Source organism: Castanea sativa, chromosome 6 (genome assembly GCF_040712315.1).
Source record: "Castanea sativa cultivar Marrone di Chiusa Pesio chromosome 6, ASM4071231v1".
Classification (NCBI taxonomy): domain Eukaryota; kingdom Viridiplantae; phylum Streptophyta; class Magnoliopsida; order Fagales; family Fagaceae; genus Castanea; species Castanea sativa.
Genome location: NC_134018.1, coordinates 27390285 through 27403710, shown reverse-complemented (window position 1 = coordinate 27403710; position 13426 = coordinate 27390285). Strand labels below are relative to the sequence as shown.

The 13426-nt window shown below is 36.5% G+C and overlaps 1 protein-coding gene across 1 annotated transcript; it reads left to right on the top strand.

Annotated features, from left to right (window-relative positions):
* Positions 1-1629: 1629 nt before the first annotated feature.
* On the top strand, positions 1630-5431 carry LOC142638865 (basic leucine zipper 34-like). The gene is made up of 4 exons (XM_075812929.1): positions 1630-2634; positions 3524-3614; positions 3816-3942; positions 4971-5431. The coding sequence occupies exons 1-4, from the start codon at positions 1949-1951 to the stop codon at positions 5126-5128; spliced, it is 1062 nt and encodes a 353-aa protein (XP_075669044.1). The 5' UTR covers positions 1630-1948; the 3' UTR covers positions 5129-5431.
* Positions 5432-13426: the final 7995 nt, after the last annotated feature.

Below are 13426 nucleotides of genomic sequence, written 5' to 3'. Positions count from 1 at the left end.
GTCCACAATAATACGCATGCACAACTTGACGATTAATAGAGCATGATCTTACACCATTCTAATTCATGATCCTACGCCCACCTTGACCCTGACCCATTTGATTCCTTAATTTCTTTCCTTGAACAAATTAATCCAACCTTAAAACAACATTTTGGGGGGGGGGGGGGGGGGTGTTCAACTAATAGTTTTTTATTAAAAAAAAAAAAAAAAAATTCTTTGGTAGCTCCTATATTCCTATGATCTAATTTCTTTTTGCTGAACCCATTAATTGATCCTAATTTCTTTGGTAGCATGAGCTTATACTAATTTCTTTAGTCCCTCATATTTATATACCCAACAATGATAAAAGTGGAAATTGATCCCATTAATTGATGCTAATTTCTTTGGTAGCATGAGCTTATACTAATTTCTTTAGTCCCTCGTATTTATATACCCAACTATGATAAAAGTGGAAATTCATCCTAAGTCACGATCATCTTAAGAAATCAATTTGGAATAAGAATCCTCTATTCTATTTGAATATGAGTATTTAAAGAAAAAATATTGATAACTTATGCTTAGGGGAGTAGGGATTTAAAGCTTACATAGATGTATTTGTTAGAAATAATAGGAAATACCAACTAGTTGAGATACAAGACTCTTGGTAATACTAGTATAAGTCAATTAATATAAATTCTATTACACATTGTGATGTAATCTTTGGAACTTTTCTAAAAATTAAATATTTGTGATATTATGAATTTGAGATGAAATCTTACACATAATTATTTCAAATCCACATATTAATAAAATAAATTCTTTCAAAGTTTTCATCAAATGAAAAAAATTCTATCATTTCATACCTTAATTAAGTCATTTAAACTACAGATTGCAATCCAAATCCTTATCTTTAAATTCCTTGATCAAGAAAATTCATTATTATTCTAATTTATACTCTACCAACCAAATATCTTGTTTATTTCTATTTTAAACTTTGATTATTTCATAAGAAAGAGAAAGAGAAAGGGAGAGAGAGAGACATGATAGACTGTCATCGACAAAACATAAAAATAAAAATAAAAAGTGGGATTTATGATTTGTGCTCGAAATATTTTAGGATCACAAATTATTTCACATCAATTTTTGCAACTATTTATGTGACTAATTGTGAGTAGTAGAAAAAATATAATGAGTACATATAAAAGTGACAAATAACTGGTCACAATCTACTATATAAAATATTTGTATATAAAAAAAAAGTACAATCCTATAGTAAGTTAATAACTTTTTTATTTTTTGGCTGAATAAGTTAATAACTGTTTTTATTCAAAGAATTGTGACACAAAATTTGATAGAAAAGTGGGCCATGAGATGATGATGAAGGGAAAATCCAATGGTCAAAAGGCACTTACACATAAAAGACAGCAATGGTAGAGATGCACAGTAGATGGAGGGAAGTGAGAGTGAGAGACATGTGGTACGTGCATATTGGTGATTATTCAGCGAAAAAAAAAAAAAAAGGTGCATGTTGGTGATTAGATTAAAAAATAGTATTAAGGGTGATGGATGCCAAGGAGAGGGGTCACATCGGCACGTGGTGGCTGATTCCGCCAGTTATTAAAACTACACTGACGACTTTCCAGTGGAACCGTTGAGTCCCCCCCCTCCCCATTTCCCTTCCTTTCATTTCCTTTACCCCTCCCCAGCTGTTGCTAGCTGTCTCTAATCTCTCCCCATGTGACCACCCCCTCCAAAACCTCTGGGCCTTCTAAAGAGAGAGAAATAGAAGCAACAAATTAATGCCGTGTTTGTGTTTGAGTTTGTGTGATTATAATCATTAAGTTGTTGCCCATCTACTGCCTCCTCCTCGATCTCCTCTTAGTCTTACTTTCTCTTTCTTCCTCTCCTCAGTGATTTTAGGACTCCCAAGATTTTTGTTTTTTTTTTGCTTGCTTGCTTATTCTGATTAATGAATGTTACGAGTGAGCACACATCTGTTTTTGTTTTGATTGGTCAGATTGGTTTCTCTCTCTTGTACATAAAAAAAACACATTTTTCGCTTCCTATTTTTGTGTGTCAAATGGCACAATTACCGCCCAAGGTACCAAGCATGACTCAAAATTGGCATTCATCTCCTCGCCAACGAATGCCAATTATAGCAAACTTCATTCCCACAAACCATAACACCAACAACAACAACACCCAACATCATCAACAACAACAACATCCCACTTGGATAGATGAGTTCCTCGACTTCTCATCCGCCCGACGCGGATCCCACCGCCGGTCTGTGAGCGATTCCATTGCCTTCTTGGAAGCCCCATTCATTGAAGAATGCCGGAATTCTAGCACCGCGGTAGTCATGCATGGGAATAATGGTTTCGACCGTTTGGACGACGAGCAGCTCATGTCAATGTTCTCCGATGACTTATTGGTCACACTTCCGCCTACTGTGTCGTCTTCCAACCCGTCTACGCCATCCGATCACAACAGCAATATTGATGATGACAATAAACCAATGCCACTAGAACAGCAGCAACAGCCTAAAGCTGAACCAGGAGAGGTGGAAAGCTCATGCAATACTGACCCACAAGCGCCACCGCCCTCCGCAACCCCCACCGGAGACTCCATCACTGATCCTAAGAGGGTTAAAAGGTAATCACAATAGGATCTTATTAACGTGTACCGTAAGGATATACAATAGTATACTATTTTTGGAAAAAAGTTTTATCAGAAAAAAGTTTTATTGTCAATTTTTTCAATTCCCAATAAATTTTTTCCAAAAACAAATTTGTTAATGTATACCATAAAGACATACATTAACCAGACCCATCACAATATTGATAACTCACGTATTACAATACCTAAATTTTAACTTATGTAATCTTTATTACTTGTTTTTGGAGTTTTGTTTTCTTGTTTATCAGGCTAGGAGTAATATGTTATTACTATTTATTTATGGAAAATACTAACGAATGCCCTTAGAGCATTGGTTAATAATTCATTTAAAGAAAGTTTTCATTTTCTATAAAAATTATGTCAAAACTTTATTAAAATAGATTGTTAATTAATTCCTTAAAGACACTATTTAGCATGAACCTTTATTTATAAGTAATTATGTTTTTCTACAATAATATCTGCACGACAGAAACCTTCTAGTAAAATAGAAATTTTAATTAATTAAACTAGTAAATTATTTTGTTATCTCTTTGATGAACATTTTAATATTTTTTTTATTTTTCTGATGAACGTAAAACATTTTATTATCAAATCATATAATAGGGGTGAAATTCTATCTACATAAAAAGAAAAGAAACTAATTTGTGTTTTTCCTTGACAGTAAAAAATAGTTATTATATAGTAGAACCGTAAATTTTAAATTCTATTGAGGTTATAATTTATAAAACAATTTAGAAACTATCATAGTTGTTCGCTAAAACATTAGTAGAAGAGGTATTGTTGGATCTATGGTGTAAAAGGAGCTAGCTAGCTAGGTCTGAAATCAAATTATTGTTTTTATTAATTATTATTGGGTTTGTATTAGAATCTTGGCAAACCGGCAGTCAGCGCAAAGGTCTAGAGTTAGGAAGCTACAATATATTTCAGAGCTTGAACGGAGTGTGACAACGTTACAGGTACATACTGTAATATATATACTTGCAATGAATAGATATAGTTAAGTCATTTTTCTTTATTAATGTGATATTTATTGTGGTCTAATATGTATACTATTCAAAAAAATTTTTGAGAAACACACACACACGTATACTATTCAAATTAAATGCAATAAATATATACTAAAAAAATTTCATTTAATTTAATAATGCAAATTGAAGACCGAAGTATCAGCATTGTCACCACGGGTTGCATTCTTGGACCACCAGAGGTTGATTCTTAATGTTGATAATAGTGCTCTCAAGCAACGCATCGCTGCTTTGGCTCAGGATAAGATTTTCAAAGATGGTAAGAACTTCTTTATTATTTTAATAAATAACACATTTCTTCCAACTGCAATTCCATTAATGCAATCATGGAGTACCATGATTTCTAAGTACAAACAATTGCTTCCATGACCCATGACCACATGGGAATTAATGTTTTGGGAGTAAGTTTAACATCCATGTGACACGAAATGATAAAGGTTGTAATTATTTTGTTTGACACGAAATCACCAAGTAAATTACTAATAACCCCTTACAGTGAATTGAAACCATAATATATAGTGAACCTAGCTATATATAAGAAAATCACGCAGGTCTCTAAACTGTGTTTGGGATTAGGTTTTTTTTTATTGGGAGCTTTATTTGCTGAAAGTTGACAAAAATACTTATAATTGTACCTAAAATAATGAGATTTTAAAAAGTGGGTATATAAACGAATAAGTTTATATATAAAAAAAAAAGGAAAAAGTTAATACAGACAAACTCTTTTTTTTGAAGGGCTGGTTTTCTTTTTTGATAATCTTGAAGAGCAGGAAAATGTTACAATATCTAATACCAGAAACACTACTCCTGCACATGCATAATTCCCTTAATCACTTTGGAATTTAATATTTGTTTAGAAATGGCATTAGTAGGTGTCAGACTTTAGGAGGAAAGGTGGTGGATACATAATATTAATGAGCAGATCTCTAATTTATACAATTGATTTTAAATGTGAATACGAATCGTATATAAGAAGATTGACACCCAAAAGATATGCAATTGATACTTTTATACTAAGAAAACACATTTTATATTTTAGAATTATAATTAATTGATTAAATTTATCATTTGATAATAATTTAAACTTTTGAGACAATCTATAATTTACCATATATAACATCAAATTCAAAAGTTGGAAAATCTTATTAATTGTATCTCACATAATTATTTAGTGGGAAGTTTGGCTTAATTAAATGTTTATGATGATGAATAATGTATCATTATTATTGAGTGGGCAGGGCATGCATGTCTAAGCAATATTTTTTGTTATTATTTGCTATTAATTAGCTCATCAAGAGGCATTAAAGAAGGAAATAGAGAGATTAAGGGAAATCTACCACCACCAGAACCTTCAGAAGATGAGCAACCAAAATGCAGCGCAACCACAACAGCCACCAACCTCTGATCGCTTGGGCTGTACGGACACCGAGCAGCTTATCAACTGAGGCTGAGAGAGTAGTACTAGTAGCGCGCGCGTGTAATCACGTACTGCTACTGTGTAGGTGCATTCTGCTAACAGGTGTTTTCACGTGATATATGTTCCCACTTGTATGTTTATGTGGGACCTCTCTGACAAGCTTTCTAAGATTCAAAGGGCTTGGGATGGACACGTGGTTTTCTTAGATTGGGTGGTGAAAACATCTTGTTTTTTCCAGTAATGTTTTGGGGAAAATGGGATTTTTTTTTTTTTTTTTTGGTTAAATGTATTCATGACTACAATATTTTTTTTTATTTCTTTTTTTCACCTATAATTTTTAATTCATTTTTTGAGGGGCAAAATATGGTGGGTTGTATTTGATAAAAGAAAGAGTTCAGGGCGAGGGATCGTTAATGTCTAATTATTGGATTTTTTATGTGGTTTTATTTCCCCTTAGGTCTAAAAATCTAATAATGTCTTATCTATGACTTTGGTTTTAATTCTTTTCTTGGAAAAATGTAAAAAAATTTGAGAAATATTTTACAGTTCAGCTTAAGAAAAACAAATGAATATTCATGTTACATCGTAAAGTAAAGTGTTGTTAAAAGAATTCAAACTTGCTATGTTTCATTCTCAATTGGATTGAAAGTGCGGAGTGATTAACACATGCTTATTCTTAATTGTTTGTGCTAATCCCAATAATTTATAAATATATACCTTTTGTCTATCTTAATCACAAATAGCATTATAATTTAAAATTTATAAAGGAATGAAATGAATACAATAAAAATAAAATAATAAAAGGGAATGAAAATAAATAAAATAGTTATCTGTCTTTTTGGATGGAAAAAAAAAACTTTTATTACAATGTATTTTTAAAAATAAAAATAGAGATATACATTAAATCATATTTCTTCCTTTTTATTTTTTGGGTAGATACTATAGAAATTTAAGTTTATAATGTCCACTACATAATAATTGCTTTTATAATTAGGAATCGTCAAGTTAAGACACTAATTAATTTTTTTTATGTAGGTGAGGTATAAACTTTGGACCTTATATCTTTTATTTGATATAAAAAACTTGACTAGTTAAGCTAATTGGAACCTACAAACAAATTTCATTATAGTTAAGAAAAAACGGTTATATTATGGTTTTAGATAAAAGTCATTAAAACAAATTTTATTCTCTATTATTTTTATTTAATTTTTTTTGAAAAGATTGAAAAATGGGCATAGAAGAAAAGTAATGCAACTTCTATTAAACTCCTATTCAGAAAAGTAATGAGCATAGAAAAAAAATCTTAATATTTTTATCATTCAATTGAATAGATTCTCCTTCTTCTTTTTCCATCCAAGCAAGCTGTTGGCTACGTGCTTTTACCACTAAAAAAAGAAAGAAAAAGAAGTTAAGTCATCTATTGAGAGTCGTGGAGTAACAGAAATCATTGACATTAATTGATGGTATTTTCGGCCTTGGAGTTTCTGAAATTAGCATGATTGCGGGGATAGGACTTGTTAAATACTAAAGAACAGCTGGGATAGAAAATGTGGTCTGCGACTGATTTATCAATCAACTATTATTATTATTTTGACGATTTTATCAATCAATTATTATGGTACAGTAGAAAGAGAAATCAAATGTTGGTCAAGTTCCTCAAAAGAAAAGAAAAAACAGAAACAAAATGTTGGGTGAGTACATAGCACGTTCAGAAAATGAAAATTATTTCACTATTTAATTTATTTTTGATACTATTTGAGTCCAAATCTTCTATCCCACTCTTTCTGCTCCACTCTATACTCTACCAATAAAAATTTGTCACGTGTTCACCTAATTAATTAAATACTACTATTAATTAATAACGGTAGCATTTAATAAGTCAATAATGATAATATTTAATTAATTAGGTGAACACGTGATAAGTTTTTATTGGTGGAGTATAGAGTGAAGCAGGAAAAATGAGACAGAAGATTTGGACTCATACTATTTATGAGTTTTATTATACTTTTTGGTACTATTTATGGGTCTTACTATACTCTTTTAACTAACTTTTACCTTTATTTACAATACTTTCAGTAATAATTTTTCAGTTTCAATAAAATAAGCAATATTCAAATACACCCTTAAAAAGTTTCATAAAAAAAAAAAAATACACCCTTAAAAAGGATAAATAAAAATAGAAATCAGTCAGTAGCGTGACTAGCGTCTATGAATGTGCTCCAGCTGGCTATTCAAAGTGTAAAAACTAAAAAGTACTCTAATTGCCAGTTGGCTCAGCCTCCGCCTCCCTAGGAAAAATTGCTTAAACTATAATTGACATTTTGGTGCTTATCTTTCAAATTTATTAGTTTTATTTTTTTATTTTACAAACTGTATCAATATAGTCCCTCTATTTGTGATAGTAAAAGAAGCTACCTTTAAGGCTTTTAATTATTCGAAATTACAGAGTACAAAGGTGTTAGATATTCATCATGTTTAGATAAAGTTGGTCTTCTAGAACATGGTGACTATAGATTCATGGCATATAATTAAAGTATTCAAATATTAAAAAAAAAAATAAAAAGACTGTGTTACAATTAGAAAAACTGAATCTAAAATTAGATTTTTGAAAAATGGATTTTGAGCATATTAAAAACACGTGAGCACGTGAAAATCTTATGCTATGTTTGGATGTTGGGAGAAGGAGGGGGAGTAGAGTAAAAGGAGGGAGAGTAATTAAATTACTTTGTTTAGATGTTTTTTAAGGAAGGAATGGGAGGGACTTGGAGGGTTTTGGAGGGGTTTGAACTACTTCGGTTTAAGGTTATACCTGCATGCAAGTTTGGTTTCTTCACAAATGGGTTTGAATGTTCTTTGGGATTGGAAACTTAGCTCTATGGGCAGCACCTCCTCCCTTCAAATGTTCTCTCAAATTTCCTTCTTGATTTCTTAAAATTAGGGTAGAGTGACGGAAAATTGTTGATGGACTGATTGTTGAAGAAGGAGATGAGTTTAATGGTCCTAACGCTAGGGCTTAGGTATTTAGGATTTATGGAGGCAATTAGGCATCGATTCAAAGTGATTTCTAAGCTATAAAAATAAAAAAATTTCTAGCCTTTGAGAAAGAGTGTTGTGATTGATAGAAATGATCGTTATTCGCCTATTGATTCTTCTCAAAAGTTTCTCTAAATGTTGAAAGTGCTTTGGAACTAAGGATTCCTATTCTGTTTATAGAGAGGGAATGTCTTGGTTGATGAGTTTGAATGAATTTCCAACTCTTCAAGGTTGGAATTATTTGGAATTTATCTCATAAAATGATTAAATAAAGGAGAAAGTCTATGGATACAAAAAATTTGACATTTGCTGACTCAACAGGTGTCAAAAAGCTACTCTCAGACAGTAGAACGACCGTTCCTTGGGTGAGGAGTTCGTTGCTCCTCAAGTAACCTTTTGTTATTTCTAGGCGTTTTTGGGAATATTTTCCTATCTATTGAGGTAGCGGGGTAGAGGGCTATTGAGATGGAGAATTTTGCCGAGAGTTGGAAAAAGTTATCTTTGAAAGATAGAGAAGCAGAAAACATAGAACTCCCCGAGAAGAATCTAGCAAATGAGTTCATCCTGGAGGCAAAATTTCTAACAAAGAGGGCCTTGAGTGTTGAATCTGTCATTAGAACCTTCAATCCGTTGTGGAGGTCAACGAAGGGCTTTGAGGTGAGAAGAGTAGGGGACCATGTCTTATTGTTTGTGTTTGATAACAAGGAGGAACCAGAAAAATCCTTAGTAGTGCGCCATGGAGTTTTGATAAACATCTTGTGGTGGTCCAATGGTATGACAGAGATGTGCCAATTAGGGCAGTAGAGTTCAGTAAGATCCCAGTTTGGGTTCAGGTGCATGATCTCCCGGTGAGATTTCTTAATCGTAAGGTTGCGGAGGATTTGTGTAAGGTAGCAGGCTCGGTGTGCAAAGTGGATGATGTCAATGAGATGGAAGGAGGGAGCTTTATGAGGGTTAGGGTTCTCATAGACATTAACCTTCCACTTTGCAGGGGGAGAAGATTTTCTTCTGCCCAGGGGGAACAGGGGTGGGTCTCCTTCAAGTATGAAAGATTACCCAATTTGTGCTACTGGTGTGGGTGTTTAAGCCATGGAGATAGAGATTGTGACATATGGCTAGACAGCGAAGGTAAGTTGAAGAAGGAGGAGCAAGCCTATGGAGCCTGGATTCATGCTAGTCCATTTACCAAAGTAAGAAGCTCGGTGGTCAGAGTTCCGGGGTTCTACGAATCAAGGAAAAAAGAGAGACAGCAGATGAAAAAAAAGGGGCCAATACCAACCCCTGTGGCGGTGTTCGATCAACAACTGTCGCCGGTGGAGGTGCTGTCTCAATCCGAGGCAGGTGAGGATATCCAGGAGGAGATCAGTGTCAGGGAGGCGTGTCCACTTACCGAGACAGTGACTGTGATGGATAGGAGGAGGGAAAGCTGGGTTTCCAGGGAAGTTTTTGAGGAGCGGATCGAGGAGATTGACAAGGAGTTGAGAAAGTTTGACAAGGAAGAGTCGTCAAATCCGAATCCTAATTTGGGTAGAATCCTGGGGAAAGCAAGCAACGGTGAACAAGTAAAAGGGTTAGAACTGGACCAGACCAGTGAGGAAAGGAACCAGATACGTCATGGGCAGCACTTTGGAATACTTTTGGACAAGGAGCTGAGTGGGCAGCCACGTGGGAAGGATGTTGACCTGGTACGTATCCCAATCACTCTAAGTGCTCTAGGAGATATTACTAATATATTGGGTAGGCCTGATAAAAAAATAGCCACGGTGGAATGCAAAAAAAAAGAAAAGAAAGTTCTTAGGAGTAGCATTGATGAAAATATGAGCTTTTCGGCTAGAGGGGGGGGGGGGGTAAAAAGAACCTGTGAAGAGGAGGGTAGTGGGTTACCAAGCAAGAAGAGAGCGGCTTCCCATTATGATCAAGCTTCAATTATTTCAATGGTGGAGGCTGGCAACCAGCCCCGCCAACACCAATGAATATACTATGCTGGAACTGTCGAGGGCTTGGGAACCCCCAGGCAAAGCAAGAGCTTGGAGACATTATTCGGGCTCAAGGTCCCTCAGTCGTGTTCTTAGCCGAAACATGGCTTGATAAGTCTAGGCTAACTTTTATTAGGGATAAACTTAAATTTGAAGGTTTGTTGGAATTCTCAAGGGAAGGCAGATGTGGGGGGGTTGCTGTTATGTGGAGGAAAGATGTAGACGTTTCAGTTGATACTTACTCTCCCAATCATATCGACGCTATTATTAACAAAGGAAAGGAGGGGGAATGGAGGTTCACCGGGTTTTATGGCGAACCCGACACAAGGAACCGCTATATTTCTTGGGCCACTCTAAGGAGACTAAAATCAAAATACTCGCTGCCCTGGCTATGTGCCGGTGATTTTAATGAGATAACTAGGGCTCATGAGAAGTATGGAGGGAGGTTGAGGCTGTGTAAGCAAATGGAGGATTTTAGAGACGTATTAGACGAGTGTGATTTTCAAGATCTTGGGTTCAGTGGCAACAAGTTTACATGGTGTAATGGGCAAGGGGACGGTCACACGGTGTGGGCAAGGTTTGATAGAGCAGTGGGATCGGTGGAGTGGCTGGATATGTTTTCGGCATCCAAAGTGGTCCACCTGGAAAGCGGCACCTCGGATCACAGGCCTCTCTTGATCTTCTTAGCGGGCATTCCAAGAAAGATAAACAAGCCATGGCAGTTTGAGCAAATGTGGATGGAGGATGGGGGATGTAGGGAAGTGGTGGAAGATGCTTAGGCTTATGATTTCCAAGGTTGTGCCATTGCTAGATTGGAAGGATAAGTAGATAGGTGTCGCAGGAAATTGAAATGGTGGAGTAAGGTGGCCTTTGGGAATGTGACCTGAAAGTTAAGGGAGAAGAAGAATCTGCTTAGGCTGGCCGAAGTTGATGCATTGAGAAGAGGTACCATTGCTCAGGTCTTGAGGCTAAAAAAAGACATCTCCAAACTCCTAGTGAGGGAGGAGCAAATGTGGAAGCAACGGTCTCGCTCCCTGTGGCTGCAAGAGGGGGATAGCAATATGAGATACTTCCATAGTCGTGCCTCTCATAGGTTTAGGAGAAATCGGATTGATAGCATGGAAGATGAAAATGAGGAGGGCATATCTAGTATTTTGGTATATTACTATCAACAACTCTTTACATCATCCAACCCGGATGAGTTTGAGGCTATTATTGAAAAAATTCCTTGCTCAATTAGTGATGAGATGAATTAGGAACTAGTGGCTGATTTCACAAGGGAAGAAGTAGTAGTGGCCTTGAACCAAATGGAACCTTTGAAAGCACCGAGACCGGATGGGCTACCACCTTTGTTCTTTCAACACTATTGGCGGGAGGTAGGAGATGATGTGTCAAGGGCGGTGCTGCATTGTCAATCTACGGGTGTTATCCCCCCTTCCATCGATCGGACGTTCATCACCCTTATCCCAAAGGCAAAAAGTCCCTCAAAAGTCTCTGAATTCCGCCCTATCTCTTTATGTAACATTATCTACAAGCTTGTGTCAAAGGTTGTCGCTAACAGGATGAAGGGTTTCCTCCTTCTTATTATTTCGGACTCCCAGAGAGCATTCCAATCCAACAAGGCAATTTCAGATAACATTTTTGTAGCTTTTGAGACCCTCCATCACATGAAAAACCAAAAGTCGAAGAAGGGGGGGTTTATGGCCCTTAAACTTGATATGAGTAAGGCGTACGATAGAGTTGAATGGCGATTCTTGGAATTAACTATGAGGAAAATGGGTTTTTGTAAGAGGTGGGTGGATTTAGTTATGTCTTGCATTTGTTCAACTTCTTACCAAGTATTGGTGAATGGGGTTCCTAGGGGGGAGATATGGCTGACAAGAGGGATTAGACAAGGGGACCCTTTATCCCCGTATCTCTTTTTGGTTTATTCAGAAGCACTAAACAATCAACTCCAGCATGCAGCCAGCTCTGGGGCAATTAGGGGCTTCTCTTTGTGCCGAGAGGGTCCAAAAATCAGCCATTTATTTTTTGCTGATGATACGCTACTCTTTTGCCGTGCAACTAAGGGAGATTTGGAGGTCATCCTTCATATCTTACAGCTTTATGAGCGAGCTTCGGGTCAAAAGTTGAATAGAGAAAAAACTACGGTGTTTTTTAGTAAGGCTGCTTCGGAGGATAGATGGATGGAGTTGGTGGATTTTTTGGGGGCGAGTGAGGTTAGAGAGTACGAAAAATATCTTGGCTTACCGGCTGCGGTAGGGAGAAAGAAGAAAGAGAGACTCAACTATATAAAAGAAAGAGTGTGACATAAACTCCAAGGGTGGAAGGAGAGACTCCTCTCCCAAGCAGGTAAGGAGGTGCTTCTTAAGGCGGTGGTCCAAGCAATTCCAACCTTTGCAATGAGTTGCTTCAAACTCCCAAAGGGGCTCATTCAAGATATTGAGGGGTTGATTAGGAAATTATGGTGGGGGCAACGGGAAGATCAACGAAAAATTCATTGGAAGAGTTGGAAGACCTTGTGCAAACCAAAGGCTTTGGGGGGAATGGGCTTCAAGGACTTGGAGAAGTTCAATGAGGCGTTGTTGGCAAAACAAGTGTGGAGGTTGCTAACTGATCAAACATCCTTGTTTTATCGGGTCTTTAGAGCTAAGTACTTCCCAAATGGCTAGGTTTTGGATGCAAAACTCTCGTCGGGGTCATACGCTTGGCAAAGCATTGTCAAAGCAAAGAAACTTATCAAATCGGGCTTGTTGTGGAGGGTAGGAGATGGAAAAAAGATAAAAATACTTGGGGATAGGTGGCTGCCTGGGGAGGAACCTGCACAAGTTATCTCACCCTCAAACCACATCTCATCTGAGTGGACAGTAAGTAGGCTTTTAAACCCGGATGGTGCTGGCTGGAATTCCTAACTGGTGGAGGCCATGTTCTTACCCTTTGAAGCCCAACGGGTCAAAGGTATACCCCTGTGTGTTACAAACCAAGAAGATTGTGTCTCGTGGCCCAAATGCAGAACTGGGATGTATTCTGTAAAATCTGGGTACCAAATGTTGTGTGAAGCCGAAGCAAATGGTGCACCTTCGGGATCCTCGGATGGGAGAGCAAAAACCTTTTGGAGAAACATTTGGAGTATCAAAGTACCCAACAAGATTAAACTCTTCCTTTGGCGGGCATGCTCCAATGCCCTTCCAACAAAAATGGGGCTCCAAAAAAGACAGTTAATTGAAAACTCAACATGTGATCAGTGTTTGTAGGATGATGAGTATGTGATTCATGCTGTATGGGGTTATGAATGTGTCCACTTGGCTTGGGAAACC

Excerpts from the sequence above, each read along its gene's own strand:
- LOC142638865 (XM_075812929.1), top strand. The coding sequence starts at position 1,949 with ATGAATGTTACGAGTGAGCACACATCTGTTTTTGTTTTGATTGGTCAG. Across the intron at positions 3,615-3,815 it reads GGAGTGTGACAACGTTACAG|ACCGAAGTATCAGCATTGTC; the intron begins GTACATACTGTA and ends TGCAAATTGAAG. Across the intron at positions 3,943-4,970 it reads GGATAAGATTTTCAAAGATG|CTCATCAAGAGGCATTAAAG; the intron begins GTAAGAACTTCT and ends GCTATTAATTAG.